This window comes from Vombatus ursinus, unplaced genomic scaffold (assembly GCF_900497805.2).
Source record: "Vombatus ursinus unplaced genomic scaffold, bare-nosed wombat genome assembly UNPS02014863.1, whole genome shotgun sequence".
In the NCBI taxonomy this organism is placed as follows: Eukaryota; Metazoa; Chordata; class Mammalia; order Diprotodontia; family Vombatidae; genus Vombatus; species Vombatus ursinus.
The window spans coordinates 2,783,077-2,808,342 of NW_020954641.1; the positions used below are offsets into that span (position 1 = coordinate 2,783,077).

The 25,266-nt window shown below is 42.4% G+C and overlaps 1 protein-coding gene across 3 annotated transcripts in view; it reads left to right on the forward strand.

Annotated features, from left to right (window-relative positions):
• ABLIM3 (actin binding LIM protein family member 3) overlaps window positions 1-17,741 on the forward strand; it is a 170,803-nt gene extending 153,062 nt beyond the window's left edge. For 2 of the 3 annotated variants that reach the window (XM_027841882.1, XM_027841883.1), the window contains 8 exons: window positions 4,100-4,164; window positions 6,257-6,404; window positions 8,930-8,959; window positions 9,918-9,976; window positions 11,156-11,216; window positions 12,501-12,508; window positions 13,392-13,472; window positions 15,049-15,162. In XM_027841882.1, the coding sequence (XP_027697683.1) occupies window positions 4,100-4,164; window positions 6,257-6,404; window positions 8,930-8,959; window positions 9,918-9,976; window positions 11,156-11,216; window positions 12,501-12,508; window positions 13,392-13,472; window positions 15,049-15,162 (566 nt within the window). Of the gene's footprint in view, window positions 1-4,099; window positions 4,165-6,256; window positions 6,405-8,929; window positions 8,960-9,917; window positions 9,977-11,155; window positions 11,217-12,500; window positions 12,509-13,391; window positions 13,473-15,048 lie in introns of all 3 variants that reach the window. The other variant, XM_027841881.1, reaches the window with a different exon arrangement.
• The last annotated feature ends 7,525 nt before the right edge of the window (window positions 17,742-25,266 follow it).

Consider the following 25,266-nt stretch of genomic DNA (forward strand, 5'->3'; position numbering starts at 1 on the left):
ACTTTCAGCCTAGAGAGATCAGTGAAGTCTTCATGAAGACAGTGGCACCTCAACGAGGCCCTGGAAAAAAAAAAGAAAATTTCACAAGGTGAAGATGAAGACTGAGTGCATTCTAAATGAAGCCAATGAGCATTTATTAAGTGCTTTATATGTGCCAGACACTGGGGATACAAAGAAAGGCAAAAAACCCACTGTCCCTGCCCTCAAGGAGCTCTCAATCTAATGGAGAAGACAATATGAAAACAATTATGTACAAACAAGATATAGACAACATAAACTGGAGATAATTAAGGCATTAACAGTAAGGGAGATGAGAAAAGGCTTCTTGCAAAGATGGAATTTTAGCTGGGACATGAGAGAAATAAGGGAAGCAAAGCATTCTAATATACACTATACAAGAAAGGGTAAGACAAGATCAAGAAACAGTCAGTTATCCTATGAGACATAGGATGTATAAAGGAGAATCATGGAAGCCTAGCTCAGCTATTTCTTACCTGTGTGGCCTGAGATGAGTTACTGACCTTCTATGGGTCTCAGTAGCCACATAAGTAAAGTGAAGAGAGTGGACCAAATGAATCCTAAAATTTTTCCAGCTCAAATAAATCTGAAAATGTAAGTTAGAATAAGATTGTGAAGGGCCTTAGATTACAAGCTAAGGTTATTGGACTTTAGGCTATAGTGGGTAGGGAATTGAGCAGGGGAATGACATTATCAGAGCTATGAATTAGGAAGTTTATAGTGAGATAGGGGACAGATTGGAGAAGGGAGAAATTGGAGGTAGGGATACCAATTAGGAGGTTAATAAAACAGACTAGTCAGGAAGAGGTGAAAACTTGGACTTGTGGGAGTGGAGAAGGAAGGGACAGATGCAGAGAAAATAAACAAAAATCTCATCAAATAAATGAATATAGCAAAGCAAGATAGATATTCAGGGCTGAGATACATTTCTGATTATACTTATGTCTCACCCTGTCTTCCAGGGTGGTAAACCCTATGAAGGCAGGGACTCTCTAATCTTAACTTTGTACTTTCCCTAGTGCCCAGCACAATGTTCTAAACACATGAAGTACTTAATAAATATTCATTGTATATATGTATAATTGACCCAATCTTATTTCTCCCCATTTCTTTCTCCTACTTTTTTTCAACTCAGTCCCTAGAGACCCTCTAAGTCCTACAGTGAGAGCTTAGGGATGGACATTTCACTTCCTTTCAACCACCCTCCCTATTTTAGCCAGATGATAGGTGGCTACGGCTGGAGCTCCATACTTCTCAGTCTCCATGAAGCTGATCACAGAGTGATCCAGGGCAAAGGGGAGAATATTAATTCAACAGTAACACAGAGGCACCACAATCAAAGCTCAAAACTTTCCATAGTTCACCTAAAGGCAGGTGGGGGAGCAGTCTAACAATAAGAAATATTCTTAAATGATTGCTATGTTCAGAGAACTTAACTAGACACCCGGGGGAGATAGAAAATTTAAATAATGCTTGATCCTTGTCCTTGTGAAGCTTACAGTTTAGGAGAGAGGTGAAACAAAAATACAGATAACTATAATGCAAAAACAGTAGTGTAATGGGAATTTTTTATTTCCTTTTATTCTTCCTGCAACTTTTGGTTAATATTAACCTCATCTCACCAAAACCTATCCCATGGGATGTGAAAAGTTACTTACAGCCTTAAACATTCTTATATAAGAAGCTATAGAAAGAATCTCAACCGTCCCTGACTCCTTGGAGACATGTAAATCTTCTTCCTTGATCAGCCTATTTGTGAATCCTCTAAATGTAGTTTAATCTGTAACCTGACTTAGTTTACTTATACAGTTTGTTTGACAAGTTTTGTTTCCTTAGGGGATGTGTGAAATCATGACTGTGTAACTGAGTTTGTTCATCTTTTATGACATTGAAGAAAGTATAGGATTATGGATCTATCTTCTCTTTAACTTTTTATGGCCTAAGAAGAATGTATGAGATTGCAATATGTAAATGAATTATTTCTTTGTCACTCTGATGCAATTTTTCCTTTAAAAAGCCTTGTCAGAATTCTCATAGTGGTTCAGGTTTCCTCTGAGGCCTGAACTTAGGCTTGGACATAATAATAAAACCTAGGTTTTCACCTCCATGTTTTCTTCATTGTAGCAAATAATTTATATGTATTTGGTAGCAGCTACCCACCAAGCAAACTCAAAGAGGAGCTATTTCTCCCCTAACACTAGTCAGTCAGTCAACCAGTAAATGAGCATTTATAAAGCTACCACATGCCAGGCACTGTGATAAACACTAGAAATACAAAGAAAAACAAAAGCTAGTCTTTGCCCTCAAGGAGCTCACAATCTAATGGGGGAGACAATATGCAAACTATGTACAAACAAGACACAGACAGGATAAATTAAAAATAATTAAAAGAAGGAAGGCATTAGAATTAAAGGGGATCAGGAAAGGCTTTTTATAAAAGATGAAAATTTAGCTGAGACTTGAAGGAAGCCAGAGGAGCCAGGAGGCAGAGATGTGGGAGAGCATGCCAGGCATGAGGGACGATAAGTAAAAATGCCCATTTATATACAGCAATCTTGTACATTCTTCTTAGGCCATAAAAGTGAAAGAGAAGATACATTCAGAGCCAGGAGATAGAGTATCTTGCTTGAGGAACAGTGAGGAAGCAAGGATCACTGGGTTGCATAGTATATGGGGGCCAAAGTGAGGGTGTATAGGGTAAGAAGCCTGGAAAAGTTGGGGTGGGGTGTGGGAGGAGGAGCAGGTTATGAAGGGCTTTGAACATCAAACATAAACTTAGAAAGCGAAGAGTATCAAGGAGAAGAGTGTGATTGACAGCATTGATGGCTGCAGAGAATTCAAGAGAAGTGAAGATGAGAAAAAGCTGGTGTATCTTACAACTAAGAGATCATTAGTCACTTTGGAGAGAGCAATTTCAGTTGAATGATGAGGCTGGAAGCCAGATTATAGAAAGAAAAAAGTGAAAGAAAACGAAGTGGAGCATCAATTGTAGATAACTTCAAAAGGAATTTAGCCACAAAAGAGAAGAGATATAGGATGATAGCTGTCAGATGAATCAAGTGAAAGTTTTTTGAGGATAGAGGACATTCTCTGTATGTTTATAGGCCGTAGAGAAACAGTCAGTAAATAGGGAGAGATTAGAGAAGAGTGCAAGAGTAGGGATGATTATGGGGGCAATCTGCAGGAGAAAAGGAAATGGAATGGAATCTACTTGTACATGGAGAGAGATTGGCCTTGGTGTTGAGAAGGGCTGCCTCTTCATAGGATGTGTATTGGGGAAGTTGGACAAAATACTAGGTGAGGCTTAAGGCAGAGAAAGGTTGTTGGGAGATTGGGGGCAGATTGGAAAGGGAATAGGGAAGCAGAGACATAACTAGGGCAGAAGGACTTGTACTTTGTACTAGGCAGCACTCTGAGGTGCTGAAATTTAGAGGGCTGACAGTGCTGTCCTCCTTCGACAGGTAGAAGCACCTAAGCTTAGCACCTAGAGAGCAAGAAAAAAGTTTAAATAGGAAATTACCTGATGATTTGCTTCCTCTTGACCTGCAGCCATATCCTAGGTGACCTCCAGTTCTGTCTAACTTTCTCTCTTGGCAGTGACCTCCATGCCCTGGGCTCTCCATCTCCCCTGACACCTTACGCATTTTATGGTACTTAACCAGGGCCCAAGAAGAGCTCATTATAGCAGTGTAGGGTAGCATGTTAGTTGAACTTTAAAAGATGGGTAGAAATTCACCAGGTAAAGAAAGGTAAGGAAGTCATTCTAGTCACATGGCAGTAGGATAGCACAGAGAGTTTGTACAACAGAGAGTAGCCATTGGAAAGCCAGTGGCATTCAGACAGACCTTGACCAGAATGCTTTGCTTCATGAGCCACTCTTTCCCACCCTCCTCAAAGGGAGAATTGTCTCTTGAAGCATTCCAGATGATCCCTCTCAATTCTCGAACCCATGTTGGCCCTTTTCAATGTGGAGATGGGAAATGGCCATGGTTAGGCAACCTTGTTTAGATGGGCCCTGGAAGGCTGAGTGTACCCTGGTGGAGACGCTCATGGAATTTACCCTGCCTCTGTCCCCTGCCAGTGCCCCGAGCCCGGAGGTTCTCAGCCGGAGGAGAAGAGGATGATTTTGACCGCGGTCTGCATAAGGTGAGCAACACTTTGCCTCATTGATCTGTGAGCACACTGTAACACCATTGTGGGCAGCTTCCATTGGCCCTGCATGGACTGTAGGCCAATGTTTCTCTTAGGTAGAGAATCTCAAGCCCTGGAGAACTGAGGAAAAATGGAACTGGACATCTGACCTTACCTCATTCCTTGTCCTCCAATCAGTTGAGACCAGTCTGATCAATATCCTATTGTATCCTTGGTTCTGTATTTCTTATTCTTTGCTGGTATCCCCTCATCATCTGTGAAGCAGCATGGTGTGGTGGAAATAGTATTGGAATTGGAACCAGAGCACCTGCGTTCAGATTCTTGGTCTCCTACTTAACTACCTGTGTGACCTTGAGCAAATCACTTCCAAAACTTCCTTCAAGTTTAGACCACAGGGTTGTGAGCTTCAAACACTCACTAAGAGGGACAGTTCTCTTAGATAAACTTAGATACCCCCTGAGCTGCTGTGACACCTGCCTCCATTAGGTCTCCAAGTTGGGGAAGGGGGAGCTCAGGAGCTTGGCTAGTCATCAGGTAAGAGGGGAAGACTCAAGGGCATGAGAAACCCCCTGAGAAGGCCCCAGCTCCCCATGACCCACCAAGGGCTTCTACCACATTGAAAACACTTCTATAAAGAAGTTCTGGATTCAGAAAGTCCAAACCTGCACAAGAGATTCTGTATGCCAGGTGCTTTTGTCTCTCTGAAAGCAAGAAGAAGCAGCCTTAGACCTTCAGTTGGGAAGTAGGACTGATGGATGCCCTCCAATCACATAAGAGAAGCCTTCTTTCTTTCTCTGTGCTTATTTTCCCCTTTTGTAACCCTGAATGTTGACTGTAATTAGTTCTACCATATAACATGTCACACAATACCACTGTTAAAATAAAGCCTATTTTTCATCATCTTTGTGTCAGGTCAGTCTAAAATCTTGAATCTTAAGCTAACAGTCTTCACTCACAGCTAAATCATTAGTCTTCAGGTTTCTATGTATGACATAGACTGAATGAATTTCTTTTAGACTCCTGAGAATCTGGTATATAGGACCTTTGTGTGGTCATTAATAAGCTTTTTACACTTCAAAATGTTGTTCAGGTGCATCCCTGTAAGGTGGATGATATGAAGTGTTATTATCCCTATTTTAGAAAGGAGAAAAGTGAGGCTTTGAGATGGAAAATGATTTGCCCTAGATCTCACAATTAGGTAAAAAATAAGAACCATAAAATCTTGGTCATTTTACTCAAGATTCATCATTTTTTCATTATTAATTTATGTGTTAATAAGAAGAACTTGCATTTTATTTTGTCCTAAGTACTTTATTCACAGGACCCTTGACTGGTTAAGGACTCTGGCCTGGGGTTCATTCCCTCCTTCCTGAGCATATCTTTGTGGGAACCAAGTTTCAGTAACTTGGAATGACTTCCTGAACAGTGGGGCTTGAGTTTTTCTAGATTTGAAACTATTCTTTCAAGAAACAAGTGGATGGGAATGGAGGGAAGACAGTATTGTAGTCAGTTGCTGTAATTCGTCTTTATTTTGAAACTCAACAGGAAGATTTGTGCAAAATAAAATGTAAATTCTATTTTGGGCCTTTGGTCCAGGAGTGTGAGTTTCAGACCACAGTTCTTGGATCTCTTAATGGAAAAGATAACCAGCAATAGTTCCCAAGCAGGAAGTGGCATCCATGCCCCATGCCAATGTAAAATGTATGCCCTCTTATCCTTTATTCTTTCCCCTTTCTCCCTTTTCTCTTTCCTCTTCCTCCTCTCCCTCTCTTTCTCTCCCTCTTTTCAACATGTCTCTGTCTCTCTTGCTTCCCTACTACCTCTTCTCTTCTCCCTCTCTTTCCCTACTCTCTCTTCTCTTCTCCCCTTTTCCCTTTACTGATGCCCAATTCTCTCTTCCATTCTCCCTCTCTATTGCTTTCCTACTCCCTCTCTCTCTCTCTCTCTCTCTCTCTCTCTCTCTCTCTCTCTCCTTCCCTACTTTGTTCCCTTCTCTCTTTCCCTCCTGTTTCTTTTCTATCTCTCTCCTCCCCTCCTTTCTCTTATCCTCCTCCCTCTTCCTTCTTCTCCCCTTGCTCCCTCCCAGATCCAGAGTGGGATTGGACGGCTGATTCTGAAGGAGGAGATGAAGGCTCGCTCCAGTTCCTATGCAGATCCCTGGACCCCTCCCCGGAGCTCTACCAGCAGCAGAGAAGCCTTGCACACTGCTGGCTATGAGACTTCCCTCAATGGCTGTAAGGGCAAGAGGGGTGGGGGTTGAGGGGTTCCTGCTCTCTTAAACTCTCAGAGTTAGATGTCCCAAGGCCCACTCAAAAGTTAGGAGGGACTTAGGATATAGGAAAAGAAATACAGTAACACCTTGAACCTTGGCTCCTGAGTTAGCAAATTATCTCTAAGAGTCCAATATTATGCCTGCCACTTTCTTCTATCTTGAGCACCTAGTCCAAGATTCCAGTGTGTCTTACTTAGTGAAGAATATCATTCCCTCTTTCTGAACATCGATATAAGGTTCATCCTTAGTCCATCCAAAATTCCCTTAGTGATCTTGGAAGCCTCTGGCTTTGAATGATCCTCTTCAACTTCTCCCTCTAGCCATGTGTTCCTCACATTTATTTTGCATATTAAATGCACGTATTCATTGCATCTCAGGCCAGGAAGTTACCTCCAGTGATGGGGAGTCAGGAGAACTGAGTTTGGCTCCCTACCTATATGATAACCATGGGCAAGTTGCGTCATCATCATCATAATAGCACTTTAAGGTTTGCAAAGTTCTTTATGTATGGTATCATACATCAACCCTGTGAAGTAGGTGTCATTATCATCCCTGTTTTACAGATGACAAAACTGAAGCTAAGAAAAGCTATGACTTGGCCATCATCACACAGCTGGTAAAGATCTGAGGCAGCATTTGAAGTCAGGTCTTCCTGACTCCAAGTCCAATACTCTATCTACTTAAGTAGCACCTAGCTGTATAAGTGTCTTGGTTTCCTCATTTATAAAATGAAGATATTAGAATAGAACCTTTAGAATAGAGCTTTTAGAACCACCTAACTCTAAGAGGAGACAGTGTGGTTTGGGGAAAAAGACTATTGGATATGGAGTCCAAGTACCCGGGTTTGAATCCCATTTCTACCACTTACCACCTGTGTGACTTTGGGCAAGTCACTTAACTTCCCTGAATCTCAGTTTCCCTTTCTGTAAAATGAGGAGGTTATACTAGATGACCCCCAAGGTACCTTCTAGCTCTAATTCTTGATCTGATGATTCCTTGAGTGGGTATTATGTCAGTGACCTAGATTATACAAAATTATAGATAAGCCTATTTTCAGGGCCTTTTCCAGTTTATCAGAGCTTGTGTTTTTCTGGCATAACCTTAGAGAACCCAAACCATCTCCAAGCCACAATAAGGCATTCAAATAAGACTTTAGTGGAGTACCAGCAGCTCAGCAATGATCTCTGTGTCTGTCAACTGAAGATCAGAGTAGCTATCTTTGGCGAGACCCATCACTAGGGGGGCTGACCACAAGGCGATGGATATTTTTGGCTACGGTGACTAATGATGATAGAATGCTATGGTATGAAAGGTTTGGGAACTACATTAGTGAAAGAAAGATTTACACTAATGAAATCACAGATCTTTGCAATACAATGAAACCTTGCATAGACTTCTTTCCACACAATTCGTCATTTGAGTCTTAGAGACACACCAGAGGGAACTAGGAAGACCACCACTAAGAAGAATCTGATCAGCAAGGCTGTAGGGGGAGAACGTGGTAATTTTCCTCCATCCCATATGACAAACTGAGTCCTTATCTTACCCATTGGAGAGGGGGAGTAAACACTGAGAGACTGCTGGGAAGGCAAAAGACAACTCTAACAGAATGGGCAAAAACCCTTCAGCCTCAATTTACTCAAAAAAAGAAAATGGGAGAGGCAAAAGGTTCAAAAAGCAAGAGAAATGGGACTTTTGAAGCAGGATGAATATAACCTAGGGATAAAGTCTTGCAGTGGAAAGTACACTGGGTTAAGGGTCAAAGAACCTGAACTGGATTTCAAGCTCTGCCATTCAATCCACATTTGACCTTGAACAAGTCCCTTCCCTGTTCTGGATCTGTTTCCTCCATCATAACATTAAGAGATTAGGCTAGCTAAGCTCTATGATCTCTCCAAACTCTGGCATTCTGTGTTCTAAGGCCCATTGCAGCTCAAATATTCTAAATTCTCAGGACTCCTCCAGCTCAGACATTTTGTGTCTTGAGGTCCCTCCCAGCTCTAACATTCCAAATTCTAAGGACCCTTCTCTGAGCTCTGACATCCTATGCTGTAAGGTCCCTTTCAGCTTTGGCACTCTGTGTTGGTGATCCCTTTTATCTCTGACATTCTGTATTTTAAGGTACATTCCAATATTGACATTCTATGTTCTGTGTTATGTCTCTTCCCACTCTGAGAATCTGTGTCCTAATATTGTATAGTTCTGAGAATAGGCACAAAAGGGAATCAGCTTAAGAGTAGACTCTACTATTTCTATAGTTTGATCACTGGTTGGCAACTCAGCACTGGTCGCTGGCCTGGGAACCCACTTTGCCAATAGTGCAATAGGTGAAGTGTCTGGAAATTGGTCATTGGGAATATGGGTACCACATAGTATGTAACTCCACAGGGAAGCCACACAGTGTAACTCCAAGGGCTAAATCTATTAGTGGGATAGGTCTTGCCCTGCAGGCCACCTTGTGCTGACCTGATCTTTCTCTGATTGCAGCTCCCCGGTCCCATTACCTGGCTGACAGTGGTACGTAGAGTTTCTGCCCCTTGGTCTACCAAAAGACCTTCCCATCCTATCTTACCCTAGGATTTATCAACCCCCTTTGGCTAGGAGATTAGCCTACATGGGGTGAGTCAGTTAGAACTGAGTTCTGGTAACAATTGAGTCCCTTATCATAATTTCCCTGGGCCTTAAAAAGATACCATTCACTGTTACTGTTTGTTCTCTTTCACAGCTAATAGGTGGAGTTGGGAAAGGGGGAGCCTATTCCCAAAACAGGAAGATAAATGAGGTGGGGCAAGAATGCCAACTTGTATGTGGAGGTAGTGCTGCATGGTCTTTAGCTTGGGTCTTAGACCCCCTTAAAACAGAGAAGGTCATGAATCTTAGAGTCTCCTATTGTCCTTACCCCTGCCAAGGTAGGTAGAAGCAAGTTCTGGATTTGGAGTCAAAGGATCTGGGTTTGAATCCCAACTCTGCTATTTATAGATTATATTTATATTGTACTTATTTGTGGGACCTTAAAGCAAGCCACTTGACCTCCCCGGGCCTCATTTTCCTCATTTGTAAAATAAGGGAGTTTAGTAGATAATCTCTAATGTAAATAATCTCTGCCTTCCAGTTCTGAATCCTATGATCCTTTTTAGAGGCCCCAGGTTTAAACCCCAACTCAGCCTCTAATGGACTTTATGAAATTGAGCAACTTATCTCCCCTCTCTGAGCCTCCATCTCCTCAGCTGTAAGTGGAGGTTGAGGGGAGGGAGTTAGAGGAATGCTCACTAATGTCCCTTTCACCTCTAGATGCTATGAACATGAAGGAAGAGCCTAGTTTTTGAGGCCTTTTCCTACCTTGTTTATAGTTCTACACTCAAGGATATGGGGAAGATTTTTAATAGACTGAATTTCCTCACTGTCTTCCCTAGATTGGGGGGTGGGGGTCTTTGAGGTGAAGATACAAGTGACAGCCCTGATGTTTTCTTTTCAGATCCCCTCATCTCCAAGTCAGCCTCCCTTCCTGCCTACCGGAGAAATGGGCTTCACAGGGTAAGGATGCCAGGTGGTCACATCTGTCCCAGGGGCCGATATTACTCACAAATCTTATTTATTATTTGGGTTTTTTATGAGTAAAATGTTGACAATGCTACAGGGATGCTAATGGGTGAGGAAGACTTACCTGAGAGGTTTTTTTGTTTGTTTGTTTGTTTGGTATTACAGTTAAGACCATTTGAATCCCAGAGGGGGAAAAACGGATAAAATGAGAGGCATAATAGATAACCGTTTAGTGAATAATAATATGATATGGCAGATATAACAATTAATGGAAGCTTAGGTTGCATGGATTCGTACTGTCCAGGGCAAGGGATGTGAGAATCCTGCTGTCTTCTGCCCTGGTTAGACCATCTGGTGCACTGTGTCCAGTTCTGGGTACCACATTTGGGGAAGCACAGTAACAAGTTAGTGCACATACACAGAACAGCAAGGATGGTAAAGGAATTAGAGACCTAGTGTGAAGCCATTCCCTCTGGCTAGGAGATTGGACTATGTGGGAATGACAACCCTAGAACTGGGGCCTGTCAGCAGAGAAGTCCCTCATCATGATTGCCCTGGACCTTAAGAAGGCATATTCATGCCATATGAGGACTGTTCACAGGAGCAAGGGATATTTATCCTGGAGAAGAAAAGACATGGGAGAGGGAATATGATAGCTATCTTTAAATATCTGAAGCGCTGTTATGTGGAAAATGGATTAGACATGTTCTGCTTGGCCCCAGGGAACAAAATTGGGAGCAACAGGTGGATATTACAGCAAGCCAGATATGGATTTGATGTCAGCAAAGACTGCCTGACGAGCCATCCCAAAGTGGAATGGGCTCCCTCAGGAGGCAGTGGACGCCCTTTCCCTGGAGGTCTTCAAGGGGAAACCAGAAGGCCATCCCTTGTCAGAAGCGTTGTAGAGATAGAAATCCACCTCAGGCCCAGGTTAGATTGAATGCTCTCTAAGGCCCCTTTCAGTCATCATGGGGCCAGCTGGGAGACTATGATTGGTAATGCATCACTGTGCAGAGAAACCTCCCAAAATTGGGTCAAAAGTCACACTATTCTCTGTGTGTGTGTCTGTGTGCGAGTGAGCACATACGTGCAATAAGGAAGGCATGGGATGCTATAGGAAGAGGCTGGTGATCCATCACAGGAAGCCAACCTTGTGGTTTCTCTTCTCTGCAGACACCCAGTGCAGATCTCTTTCACTATGACAGCATGAATGCCGTCAATTGGGGGATGCGAGGTGAGTCAGGCAGAGCTGGATTCTGATAGGGGAGATGCCCTCATCACTGGTTCATGGAGCTCCATCACTGCTTCCACTGAAGATAGTACTTCCCTAAGTACAAACTCAGCCTCCATCCCTGCTAATAGTCTGAGAGATGGCCTGCCCCCACAGTCCTGTCCCATCCAATCATCTAGCTCCTGTTTTCTCATAATCAATTTAATTCTGTTCTACAAACACAGATTAAGATCCCACTAAGTGCCAGGCCCTGAGGATGTAAAGACAAAAATAGGCCAGACCCTATCTTCAAGTTGCTTATCTTTTACTTTGGGAATACACTTTGTACACAAAAAAAAAGTAAATACAAAGTATACACAGAAGCTAGGTGGCCTAGTGGATAGACCTCTTCACTTCAAGTTGAGAAAATCTGAGATTAAAAATTGCTTCAGACATTTATTAGCTGTAAATATACTCTGTCATTTTACTTGCTCTGTGACCTTGGGCAAGTCCCTTGATGTCTTTGGGTCTCAATTTTATCATCTATAAAATGGATGCTTTAGTGTTACTTGTGTGACTTTAGACAAGTCATTTAATAACTTAGTTTCCATAATAAGAGGATTCCAAAATAAGAGGATTGGGACTATCTCTTCAACCTTAGGCAAGTCATTTAAAATCTTTGGGCTCAGGAGACCAAACTAGGTAATCTCTAAAGGCCCTTCCGGCCTCAGATTACTTTGATCCTATGATCCTTGGGATTCTCTCTAGTTCTGAATCATCTGAGTCTCATTTGCCCTCATCTTGCCAGCCCTCTGGTCCCAGACCCCTCCAACCTCAGTCCTGCCCCTCACCAGCAGCTCTTCCCCTTTGAATGATTTCCAGACAACCCACAAACAAGAGTCTGACTACTGCTTGAAGGCAAATGTGGCACAGAGTATTCCCATTTTGCAGACACCTGCCAACCTCTCCTACATGGAGAAGCACCAGGTCCATATGTATTCCCTTCCTTCTGAAGCCAGGAGCCCAGTGGGACTGAGTTAGCTGCCAAGAGTACTCTCCAGTCTCTTCCTCAGGCTCCCATGAGGTGTGTCAGGGTAGAAAGATGTACCTCACATCAAAGGTTACCTCCTGAATGCCTCTCAGGAGTGGAGAATGGAGGATGAGGGGTATAGAGGGGAAAGTCCTCTGTAGCAGATACAGCCTTCCTAGTGCAAAACCTGCCAAAGGTGGGGAGGGATGAGGCAGCAAAGTGAGAATGAGTTGGGTAATGCACACTGATCTGTTTGTTTCTCTCTTTTCTCTCTGCAGAGTACAAGGTAAGAACCATCCCACATTGCCAGGGCTATCTCCTACCCAATGAATAGCTGTGCTAGCCATTCTTCATAGCGGTGTCAATACGGAATTCCTAGGGTCTTCCAAAGATGGCCTTTCTTTTCACCTCTATCTTCCACCCTCAGAACTCACCATGCATTCCCTGGATCCTGCCTTTGCAAATTAAATGGGAAAGACATCATGGTGTAGTTCCATAGCCTGACCTTGTCACTCATCAGATGAGTGTGACCATTGCCAAGTGAGCGTCACCTCTCTGATGGCCTCAGTTCCCTCTTTAGTAAAATTAGAAAGTTGGACTAGGTGTTCTGATTCTGATACTTCAGGACTCCCTAGGGGACAACAGAATATTAGATCATAGGATCACTGACCTAAAGTTATAAGGAATCTCTCATCTAATCCCCTCCCCTCATTTACAGATCGGGAAGCTGAGGCACAGAGAGACAAAATAATTTCCCCAAGCTTATACAAATAATAAATGCCAGAGGTAGAATTTGAACCCAGGTCCTCTGACTCCAAGGTCAGCATTCTGAACTTGGAATTCAGAGACTCTGAACTCTAATAGCCACCATTCAGATCCATGAGCAGCCTAGTTCTAGGATCATTACAGGGGCTCATAGGACTGCAAATGCACAGCACTTCCCCCAAGGTTTCCTAAGCCATCCTTGCTCCATCTGTAAGAGTTGAACCTCTGGTCCTTCTGCAGAGAGGTAAGCCCCTCCCTGAGCTCAGAGCTTGGTTGGAGGGGTGTTCTACCTGCTTGACCAGCCGAGGAAGCAGGAGATTCCTTTCCAAGCTTATACCTCCTCCCTTGCAACAGAGCTCACCTAATCCTCCATGATAAGCTATCTCTCCTTGCTTGCTCATCAGATCTATCCATATGAACTGCTTCTGGTGACCACCAGGGGGAGAAACCGATTACCCAAAGATGTGGACAGGACGCGTTTAGAAGTGAGTGGAGAGTTGATTCAATCCTAATTCCAAGTCAATTCCAAAAGTAATCTATTATTTCTAGTAACTGGTCTGTATTGGAGATACACTTTGAGTACAAGATTTCAAGGAGTTTGTAGTATAGGGGCAAGAATACTGCAACAGGAAACTGGAGACCTGGGTTTTGAGGTCCAGCCCTGCTCCCTAGCACCCTTAGCCCTAAGTGTGCATCTTGATAACTTGGAGATAACAATTCTATTACTACCTACATCATGGCCCTATTATGAGGAAAGTGTTTTATAAACCTTCAAGGGTATTACAAATGTTGGCCATGACTAATCTCCTCATAACAACCCTGCTGTTGTGTGTAGTGTATTAACATGCCCATTTTACATATCGAATGAGATGTTAGAAAGCATGCTATAGAAGTGAATGGTTTTCATCTGCATGTATTCAATTCATTCTGATATACCTTTGTTAAGTGTCTACTGTATACCATGGTCAGCACTGGGGTTACAAAAAGGGAGAAAAAATAACACGTTAATAATTACAAAACTGCTGAAGGAGAAGAGGTGGATTGGAGGGAGACAGAGGAGGAGGGTTTCAAGCAGTGCAGTGAAGGAATAGAATGGTGAGCAGAGGGAAGTGAGGCTGCTCAGCACAATGAAGGGCAGCTTTGGTGAAGGTTAGAATGAGAGGATAAAGACTATTGAACTTAGAGCCAGAAACCCAAATTCAAATCCTAACTCTACTACTTACTAACCTTGTAATGATGAGCAAGTTATTTCCCTTCTCTGGGTCCCTGTTTCCTTATCTATAAAAGGTAGAAGTTGAAAATAGATGATCTTTGAGGTCTTTACCATCAGTGATAATGAATAGTCTATGATCCCTTACAATTTTACACCTTACAATCTATTTCTAGGGTTCTCTCTAGATATTATGTTCTATGTCCTAAGGTCCTTATCATCTCTAACATTTTATATTCTATAGTCTGTGAGCCCTTCTGGCTCTTCCATCTTATATCTTATGTTCTAAAGGCATTTACAGAACTGACATCCTATGTTATAAGCTCCCTTCCAGGACCAACATTCTATGCTCTAAGGTCCATTTTGGTTTTAAGATTCTGTGGCCTGTGGTCTTCTCTGTTATTTGTGTTCTATTGTCTAAGATCACTTCCAACTCTAACATTCTATGCACTGTTATCTGAAGGCCTTTACAACTCTCATATTCTATGATCCTTTGATTCTGTTATAAGAAGACCACCAGGCATTGCCAGGCAGACAGAAGCCAACTAAAATGGAAACTTCCCAAGACCATAGGATTTGGAGCTGGGAAAGACCTCAGACATCATTTAATGCAACCCCTTTATTTCATTCAACTCCCTGATTTTACAAATGAAAAAACTGAAGGCCACATGAGAAGCAATATACCTAGGGTCATACAGATAGTAAGTAACAACTGGGATTTGAATTCAGGTCTTCTGACATCAAATGCAATGCTCTTTCCAGGGAGTATGTGCCCCTGGTTCCCCATACAGTCCCCAAGCTGCCCTCTCCCACTCATGCTATTCTACCTTTCTCTGTCCCCCTATTTCCAGCGTCACCTGTCCCAAGAAGAGTTCTATCAGATCTTTGGCATGACCATCACTGAATTTGACCGACTGGCCCTCTGGAAGAGGAACGAACTGAAGAAACAAGCCCGGCTTTTCTGAGATCACAAATCTATAAATAGACATTTATATAAAGATATATGTATAAATCTCTATATTGAAGCTCAGTATAACCCACTGTCATACAGAAAGAGATGCTGCCTGCAGGGATATTTGCTTTTCTGGACTGTCAGGCAATTTCTAAGTTATTCAAAAGTTTTTAACTTCTTCATTTCCTCTTTTCTAAGTGCACTGAGATCCGGGGAAGGATTTTCAGGGAGCTCTAGCCCTTTCACTAGGGCCTTTTTTATACAAAAACATCTCGTTTGTGGTAACTTGGGCTCCCCCAACCCCCGCCAGAGTCCCAGTCCTCTCTACCAAGAGAGACCATGGGAATCTCTCCTCTGTTCGATCTCCTGTCTCTTTCCCAAGCATCCACTGTGTGCCTCACGTGGTGAAGTGGAAAGAGCACTGGATTTCTAGTCAGAGGTCCTGGGTTTAAATCCAGGCTCTGCTGCTTACTACATGTGTCACCTTGGGTAAACCATTTAACTCTTCTGGGCCTCAGTTTTCTCTTCCACAAAATGAGGGGGCTGGACTAGATTATATCTAAGGTGCCTTCTAGCTGTGGTTCAGACCCCTGATTGGATACTCCCACGGAGTGATCCACAGGGCTCTCCAGCATCATTGAGTCCCTCTGGGAGCTGACTGAGTAGAGAGAAGACTTTTTCACTGTTTAGTTTGTAATTAGGAAATTTTGGAAGGAAAGGGGAGGTGGCCTAAGTAGACTTTATAGAATGAGTCCCCCATCACTAGAAATCTTCTAGTGGAGTGAACAAGTACAGGGGATTCCTGCTCAGGTACAGGTTGAACCAAATAAACTATGGGGTCCCTCTCAGCTCTGATACTCTATTATTCTCTAAGGAAGAACTTCCTAATAACTAGAGCTATCCAACAATGGAATAAATTGCCTCATGAGTTAGTGAGTTCACCATCAGTGGACGTATTCAAGCAGAGACTGGACGAACACCTTCCAGAAAGAGTGGAGACAGGATTTCTGCACTGGGTAAGGCATGGGGAACTAGACGAATTCTAAGCTCCCTTCCAGATTTAAGATTCTAGGATTCTCTTCCTCTGGTCCGATACTTTTATTCTATCCCTTTGCACATCAACCAGTTACATCAGTGAATAGTGATGCCCTAGAAGGAATGACTTCACCTTGTTTCCCTCCAGATTTATTTCCTCAGTCATGGTCTTTCCTTTGCCTAGAAATCACAGTAAGGAGCACTTAACCTTTCTCTCTTGCTCTAGACTGCTTGACCCTTTCCCCTCTGCAGGGTAGACTGATCCCCTAAACTCCTATGAATTCTAAACTCTATATTCAATGTGCCTCATGTCTCAAACACACCACAGGGATGATTTTATCATTCCTCTTCATGATTCTAAGAAAGTCTGTGTCACTCCAAGGAAGATTTATAGCCTGACACCTGCTCCTCGTAAGTAAGCACTATCCTTTCTTGGGCCCTCTGGCTCCATTCCTTAAATGTGGGTGGGGTTCACCAGGCTGGCTCTGGAAAAGCAGCTGCTGAGTGGAATATAATGGCTTATATTCCTGGGACTCCCCCTGCTTCTGCTTTCTCCCTTAACTGGTCCCTCTGCCCTTTAAAGCAGATGCCTCTCACTCTCATACCTGCCTTCTTTCTCTTGAGAGAGTGATGCTCTGAGGAGCCAGAGATATATCACGGCTTATATTCCTGGAAGCCCCTTGCTTTCTTCCTTAACTGTGCTGCAATGGGGGATGGCTTCTCCAAGGAGACACAGAGCATAACCTAAGTCCATAGGTCACATAGGACTGACAAGAGATGAGCCTAAGCCTTCGATGTGGTTCCTGTTGGTGGAATGATGAAGGTTCTTCCATTTGATAAGAGTTTGTCAGGGCCTGTGTTAACTGAGGAGAAGGCTGGGCCCTGCAGAGTCCTGCAAAAAGAAATCTAAAGACTAACATTCAATGTTATCATTTGAAATTCTAACCTGTATTACACCCTCACTTCTTTTTGGGACCTTCTTGGCTTGCATGGTCCAGGCCAGAAGCCACCTTGGGAGCTGAGATCTCATCACTGATCTCTGATAATTTAGAAAGATTTTTTTTTTAATTTTGGTTATTGTTGTTGGCTTTTTCCCTCTCCATAAAACACATACTTTCAACTAAGCCCTATGCCCTCCTGTATTTTTTTTTTCTGGTCTGGGTGGAATTAGATTCAACAGGGAAAATACAGAACAGACTTCTCATAGCCAAAGAACCTAGGCCTCCATTGGTCAATCTCTTCCCATTTATGCTCCTTGGGGCACAGTGGATAGGTCTGTAGGAGGCAGTGTAGGCTGGTGTGGGCTTCCCAGTGATATGAGACAATGGGACATTCATCTACCTTCTACCCACTAGCTCTTGCTTTTAAGGCTAGGCATAATATACTTAGGGCATGGCTGCCACCTTCATCACAACACACAGTTTGGCAGGTTGTCAATTGGTAATCAAGAGATCTGGAGCCTTTCCCCACTTAGCACACTCTGTGTGACCTTGAACACGTGACTTTCCCATCCCTGAGCCCATTTCTTAACTGTATAATGAAAAGGATTGAATCTGATGTTCTCTCCATCTCCTTCCATTTTCGACATTCTGTGCTCTGTGGCCCCTTCCAACTCTGATGATCTATGAAATGGATACATCTATGGAGGTAATGATAATGGGAATTTTTATGGCACTTTAGAGTTTGCAAAGCACTTTTACATACATTAATCTAATTTCAGTTACACACAACCTTCTGAAGTAGGTAATACTGGCATTATTAACCCCATTTTATAGAGAAGGAAACTGTGACTCAGATAAGTTGAGTGACTTGTTAGACCAGAGGCAGGATTTGAATCCAGGTCTTTCTAACTGGATATTAATGTAAAATGTTCTCTAACTATTGAACCATGCTGCCTGTCTAGTCTAGCCAAGTTTACTTATAAGTTCTTGAAATAGTTGCTTAAATATGCAAAGGTTCATCATCCTTAAGGAAGAATTCAGGACATTTATGAGGGAAAATGGTTGATCCACTGCTCCCCCCAACCAAAGAGGAATCTGGAAAGGGAAGAGAGGCAGGAGGTACATCCATGCAAAATTCACTCAGTCTTCCAATTCGCCAAACCACCTGAAAGGGGTCAGCCAACTCATTTTTGGAGGTATCTGTCTTTTTTTCTTTCCACCTTCCATTTAGGTAGTCATCTGAATGTTAGAATGATGTAATCAAAAGAGAATTGGGACTTAAAGCTGGAGGACCTGGGTTTGAATCTTGGCGTTGGCACTTACTGGGAGGTGAAGGAGTGGAGGCAATGAGTGTAGATATAGAGTGTAGACTTTTTGGGAGTTTGGTTGTGAAAAAGGGAAGATATTAGGTAAATAGCTTAAGAGGATAGCAAGGTCAAATAAAAGTATTTTAAGGATGGGGACCATCTGGGTATATTTGTAGGAGCTAATGAATAGAGAAAGATTTAAACTTAAATGTGATTGGAAGAGGGGTCAAGAGAGATGATCAAAGGGGCAAACTCTAGGAGGAGGCTGGAGGGGATAAGATTAAGGGTACAGGTAGAGGGGTGGGCCTTATCAAGAAGGGCCACTTTTTCCTCGGACTAGAAGGAAAGAGACTGACACAGAGACAGACAGAGAGAGAGAGAGAGAGAGAGAGAGAGAGAGAGAGAGAGAGAGAGAATAGGGATTCATTTGAGGTGTGGGATTGAAGTAAAGTCTTTATTTCCCTTATTAAGTATGAAGTGAGGTCCTCTGTGGGGAAGTACTAGGTCAGGAAGTAGTTGTAGGTGGCTTGAACTGGGGTAGAAGGCTTGAAGCAAAAGGTTTACCTAGATAATGGAAAATTTGTAGTAGACTCAGCATGGCATGAAGCTTCCTTCTTCAGGAGCATTCAGGTAGAAACAGTGAAGGCAGATGGTGGGCATGACCCAGGGCTTCCATTTGTCAAAATCTGAGCTACAAAGGATTCAAGGGTTAGAGAGTGCTTGAATGCTTTCCCCCTGTTCCACAGAATATCTGAAGATAGTAATCATATTTCCTCAACTCTAGATTTTGTGATCCTATGATGAATATAAGGGGCAGTTAGGTGGTGTAGTGGATAGAGCACTGGGCCTGGAATCAAAAAGACCTCAATTCAAATTTGACCTCAGATACTAGCTGTATAACCCTGGGCAAGTCACTTAACCCTGTTTACCTCAGTTTCCTCATCTGTAAAATGAGCTAGAGAAGGAAATGGCAAACCACTCCAGTATCTTTGCCAAGAAAATCCCAAATGCAGTCAATGAAGAATTAGACACAACTGAAATGACTGAACGATGATGAGTATAACAAGACCATCATCTTCCTGTTTCTTGACACTATGCTTCTATTAATGCAGCCTAATGGGGCGGCTACATAGCACAGTGGATAGAGTGTTGGGCCTGGAGTCAGGAAGACTTGAGTTCAAATTCAGCTTCAGATACTTACCAGTTGTATGACCCTGGCCAAATCACTTAACCTCTGCCTCAGTTCCCTCATCTGTAAAATGGTGATAATAATAGCACCTACTTCCTAGGGTTGTAGTGAGGATTAAATGACATAATTGTAAAATGTTTAGCTCAGTACCTGGCACATAGTAAACATTACTTACTAATAAATAATAAATGTTAGCTATTACTATTATTATTAATGTGGTATTAGCTTCCTTTGCACCTTTGGCCCAAGCAGGGCTTTGTAGGAAACAATGCTAGGAGATGATTTAGCAGGTCCATTGCCAAGATTAAAGGGATTTCACAGAAAAATTGGAGGAACTTATCAATGTTGGAAGCATAGGTCTTTTTATTTGTCATTGTCTAGGGATAGCCATGTGATTTAACTTAAGACACCAAAGGAGGCACCAAGACAGCACCAATCTTCCAAATTGGGGTGGCAACTGAAACATTATGGCAAAGACTGACACATCTCAAGTGGAACTGGGAAGGGATAAAATCAGGGATATCACCACAGAGCACAATGGTCTTCAAGCCATGGCAGGAGGAATCAGGGGTATGTAGTCCCAAGAGAAGATGATCCTAGGCTTTCTTTGAGAAACCTTGATCCATTTTCACACCATGCTTTAGGATAACTCAGGTGATTCATAGGGAAGAGAGGGATCCTCCTCAAGTGAGTCCGATTGGCCTAAGATCACAGGCAAGGAAGTGCCAATCACCTAAACAACTGAACATTTCTAGCCTGGAAGGTTTCAAGCAGAGATGATACCAGACATAGAGAGTTCTAGGAAAGGAATGGGATTAGAGGGGGATATAATACCAGGCAGGAAGAGATGGTGTGGCTAGGACATATATGGATAGAAAAAATATATATAGAAGACAGTTGGATAGAGAAATCAAAAGTCTTTTTCTGAACTACAACAGTCACTGATCAGAGATATGGAAAGAAAAGCAAGGATAGGGAATTCGGTAGTCCTGAGCTCAGAACACAGATATGTCAAATATCTTCCTTCAGATACGTCAAATGGACTGGTACACACTTAGACTGAGCTCTGGTTGAGGAGGAGTTGTGAACTATTTCGAACCCAGAGCAGAATTCTGAAGGAAGACTGAAGGAAACTTCCTCCTCTTTTTCAATTCTAGTAGATGCCCCTCAGATATCTGCTTTCTGTGGCCTCAGCCAAGCAGAGTGAGTGTGTGTGTTACTTCCCTAGAGAGAGGGGACAGAAGCAACATTGTGCTGAGCCAAACAAGGGAGGCTTTCATCCAGATGCCAACATCAGGCTGGCACAGTGGTAAGATGCTCGGGGGCATGAGTTCTGGGAGGAATAGAGGAGACAGGAGGCAGGGCCACTGGCCAATAAAGAGCACCCTACTGGGCAGGCCCCAGTCATAGAGCAAAGTGTAGGCTGGAGGTGAAGTTGAGAAATCCACAGGGATCTTTAGCTAAAATCCTCATGACAAACTAGTTTCTCTTATTTAGGAGAGAGGAGTGGAATGAGTTCTAACCTCAGATTAAAGTTAACCTAGTAGACTTGGGTTCAATCTCAGCTCAATGAATCAATAAGCATTTCTTAAGTGCCTGCTATATTCTAGGTACTGTGGTACAAAAAGAAGCAAAAGACAGAACTTGCCCTGAAGGACCTTGCAATCTAATGGGGAGATAACATGCAAACAGATATATACGAAGCAAGCTACATACAGGCTGAACAGGAAATAATGAACAAAGAGAAGGCTCTAGAATTAAGAGGAACTGGGAAAGGCTTCCTATAACACATGAGATTTTAGTTGGGACTTGAAGTCAGGGAAGTCAGTAGGTAGGCAGAGCATTCTAGGCATGGGGGATAGTCAGAAAAAATGCCTAGAGTTTGAAGATGGAATGTCTTGTTCATAGAACAGTACAGAGTATATAGTGGATCAAGAAGTATATAGTGGAGAGTAAGGTGTAAGAAGCCTGAAACAGTAGGAAAATGCTAACTTTTGATGGACTTTGAGCACCAGGCAGAGGATTTTGTATTTGATTCTGGAGGTGATAGGGAATCATTGGAGTTTATTGAGTCGGGGTGGGAGGGAAGGGGAGGTGTCATGGGTGTGCTTTAGGAAAATCACTTTGGTACTAAATGGAAGATAAATTGGAGTAATGAGAGACTTAAGACAGGCAGACCCACCAACAGGTTTTGAGGGTCTGTACTAAAGTGAAAGTAGTGTCAGAGGAGAGAAGGGGGCATATCTGAGATACATTGCAAAGGTGAAATTGGCAGGCTTTGACAATGGGTTGGATATGGGGGATGAAAGATACTGAGGAGTTGAGGAAGGCTGAGGGACTGGAATGATGGCACTGTTCTCCACAATATTAGGGAAGGTGGGTGGGGAAGGTCTTAAGGGGGAAAATAATGAGTTCCATTTTGGACATGTTAGATATCTACTGAAAATCCTGTTTGAGAGGAAAGGCAGATGGAGATGTGAGTTTGGAAGTCAGCAAAGAAGGTGGGGCGGAATGGGTAGATTTGAGAATCATCAGAATAGAAATGGTAATTAAATCCATGGGAGCTGATGAGACCACTGAGTAAAGTAGTATAGAGAGAGAAAAGAAGAGGTCTCAGGACAGAGCCCTGTGGGACACAGGATGAAGTTCCAGCAAAGGAGACAGACAAGGATTAGTCAGATAGGTAGAAGGAAAATCAAGAGAGTGATGTCCTAAAAACCTAAAGAGAAGAGTGTATAAAGGAGGAGAGAGTTATCAACTGTGTCAAAGGCTGCAGAGGTCAAGGAGAATGAGTACTGAGAAAAAGTCATTGGATTTGGCAACTAAAAGATCACTGGTAACTTTGGAGGGAGCAGTTTTAATGAAGTGATTAAGTCATAAGCCAGATTGTAAGAGTTAAGAAGAAAATGAGAGGAAAGTGGAAGCACTTGGCCATTTTGAATTTAGCCACAAAAAGCAGAAGAAATATAAAAATATAGTTAGCAGGGATGGACAGATCAAGTGAGGGTTTTTTTCTTTTTTTAGAATAAGGGAGACATAGACATGTTTGCAGGTAACAGGGAATAAGCTAATAGACAAAAAGAGTTTGAAAATAAGCAATAAAGTGAGGATGACAGAGGGGACAATCTGTTGGAAAAGATAGGATGAGTTGATATCACTTGAGCAGGTAGAGGGATTAGCCTTAGTAAGGAGTAGAGCACTTCATCATATGAGATGATGGGGTGTGTGTGTGTGTGTGTGTGTGTGTGTGTGTGTGTGTGTGTGTGTGTGTGTGTGAAGGAGGAGTTAGTGCTAGAAGGCTTCTGAGTGATATAAGATAAAGAAGGGGGAAAGAAAGAGCTCATAGTGAAAGACCTCAATATTTTCTGTAAAATATTAGGCAAGGGTCTCTCAACTGAGGAGGAAGGGTAGTTATGAAAGATTTGAGGAGGTTTGGATAAAAAGATTTGGAAGAACTACTGTGGAGAGTGGGATAGTAGGTTGATGAGGCAGGTATAGGATTGCTTAGCAGCAGTGAGAGCCCAGTAGAAGTTGGAGCATAAATTCAGATATTTAACTACCTGAAGGACCTTGAGAAAGTCCTTTCCCCCTTTTTGCTACATAGTTTTCTCATGCATAAAGGGGGGACAATACTCTTTGTACTACATGACTCCCAGAATTTTGAAGGAAGTACTTTGTTGTTTTTTTTCTTAAATAAGTTTTTAATGTGTTTTGTTTATTTACACCACCAGTTTCCCCCAGGAACTTCTCCATCCTCCCCACCCCCAAAAGCCATCCCACATAAATATTTTTAAGAAAAAAAGAGAAAGGAAAGGAAAAGGAAAAAATAGCATAAATGATCAATACATAGAAAAAGTCTGAGAATATATGCAATGTGGAACATTTGTGAACTTCCAACCTCTATAAAGGGATGGGGTGAGAGTATCCTTGTCTCTTCTTTCCAGTCATGCATATCTTTTATTACTTTGCAACATTCGCTTTTGATTTTTTTTGGCAGTTGTTCTTCCCATTTACATTGTTGTAGTGCTTGTGCATATTGTTTTTTTTAAGCTCTGCTTACTTTACTTTGCATCCGTTCATGTAGATCTTTCCAAGCTTCTCTGTATTCATTGCCTTCATCATTTTTTCCAGCACAGATATATTCCATTAAATTCATGTAGTGAACCACATTTTATTTAGCTATTCCCCAACTGATGAGCATCTGTTTTGTTTCTAGTTCTTTGCTATCTCAAAAAGTGCTGCTATAAGTATTTTGGTATATATGTGGACTTGTTTTTTTTTTTTTACTAGTGCCCTCTTTGGGATAATGGAATCTCTGGGTCACAAAGGAAAGTATTTTGTTAACCTTAAAAGCCCCAAAGAAATGGAAGTTATCACCATCACCATCACCATCCTTTATTTGTGTACTTTACCAGGTACATCTTTTATCTCATTTGCTCCAGTAAATGTAAGGTGAGCCAGGATAGGATCATTATCCACATTTTACAGATAGGGAAACTGAGGTCAGAGAGAAGTAAATTTTCCCCCCAAAGGCCCATAGCTGATGAATGGGAGTTGGGATGAGTTATTACGCTGTAGAATCCCAGAATTTTGGATCTGGAAAACACCTCCAGAGGACATCTGGACCAATGCCTCTCTAAGCTGGAATCTTCACTGCATCATCTCCAATCAAGGATCACCCAATCAAAGATCACCTTTGTGATGGGGGAACTCACCACCTTGTGAGGCAGCCCTTCCTGCTTTTGGACAGCTCTGAATCTTAGGAGGTTTTTACTTATATAAGGCAGAAATCAACCTCAAAGAATGTTGAAAAGGAAGAATCCTTGGAGATCATGGCTTCACAACCTATTCTTTTTATAGAGAGGACAACTGGGGTTCAGAGAAGGGAATTGACTTGCTTAAGGCCACCCAGTGAATCAGGGGTAGAACTGGGACTAGAACTCAGATCCCCTGATTCACAGCCCAGATTGTTTCTCACACCATCGTGGGGTCTCATACTATAAGGATAGGACACTCTGAGACAACATTTCTCATGACCTTCAGGCTCTTCTGAACTCAAGAAGACAAATTTGAAGGTGGCAAGACCTTGTTCTTGTCCCAATTTTGTCAGATTTGTAGAGATGATTCAAGCTCAAGTACAGGTTTAATTCAATTGAAGAAACACTAGTTAAGCTCCTATTTCTACAAATAGGTGGGGCAGTGGATTGAGCTCTGGGCCTTGAGAAAGGAGGACCTAAATTCAAACCAGGCCTTAGACACTTACTAGCTATGTGACCCTGGGCAAGTCACTTAACCTCTGTTTGCCTTAGTTTCCTCATCTGTAAAATGAGGATAATAATAGCACCTACCTCCCAGGGTTGTTGTGAGAATCAACTAAGATAATTATAAAGTGCCTAGCACAGTGCGAAACTGAGACAAACAAGTCAAGTGACTTGCCCAGGGTCACACAGCTCCTAAGTGTCTGAGGCCAGATTTCAGACTTCTATCCACCATGCCACCTATCCACTCTCTCCTAAGTTTTAGAAAAAGAGAAAAAAGAAAGAAAGAAAGAAAGAGAGAGAGAGAGAGAGAGAGAGAGAGAGAGAGAGAGAGAGGAAGGAAGGAAGGAAGGAAGGAAGGAAGGAAGGAAGGAAGGAAGGAAGGAA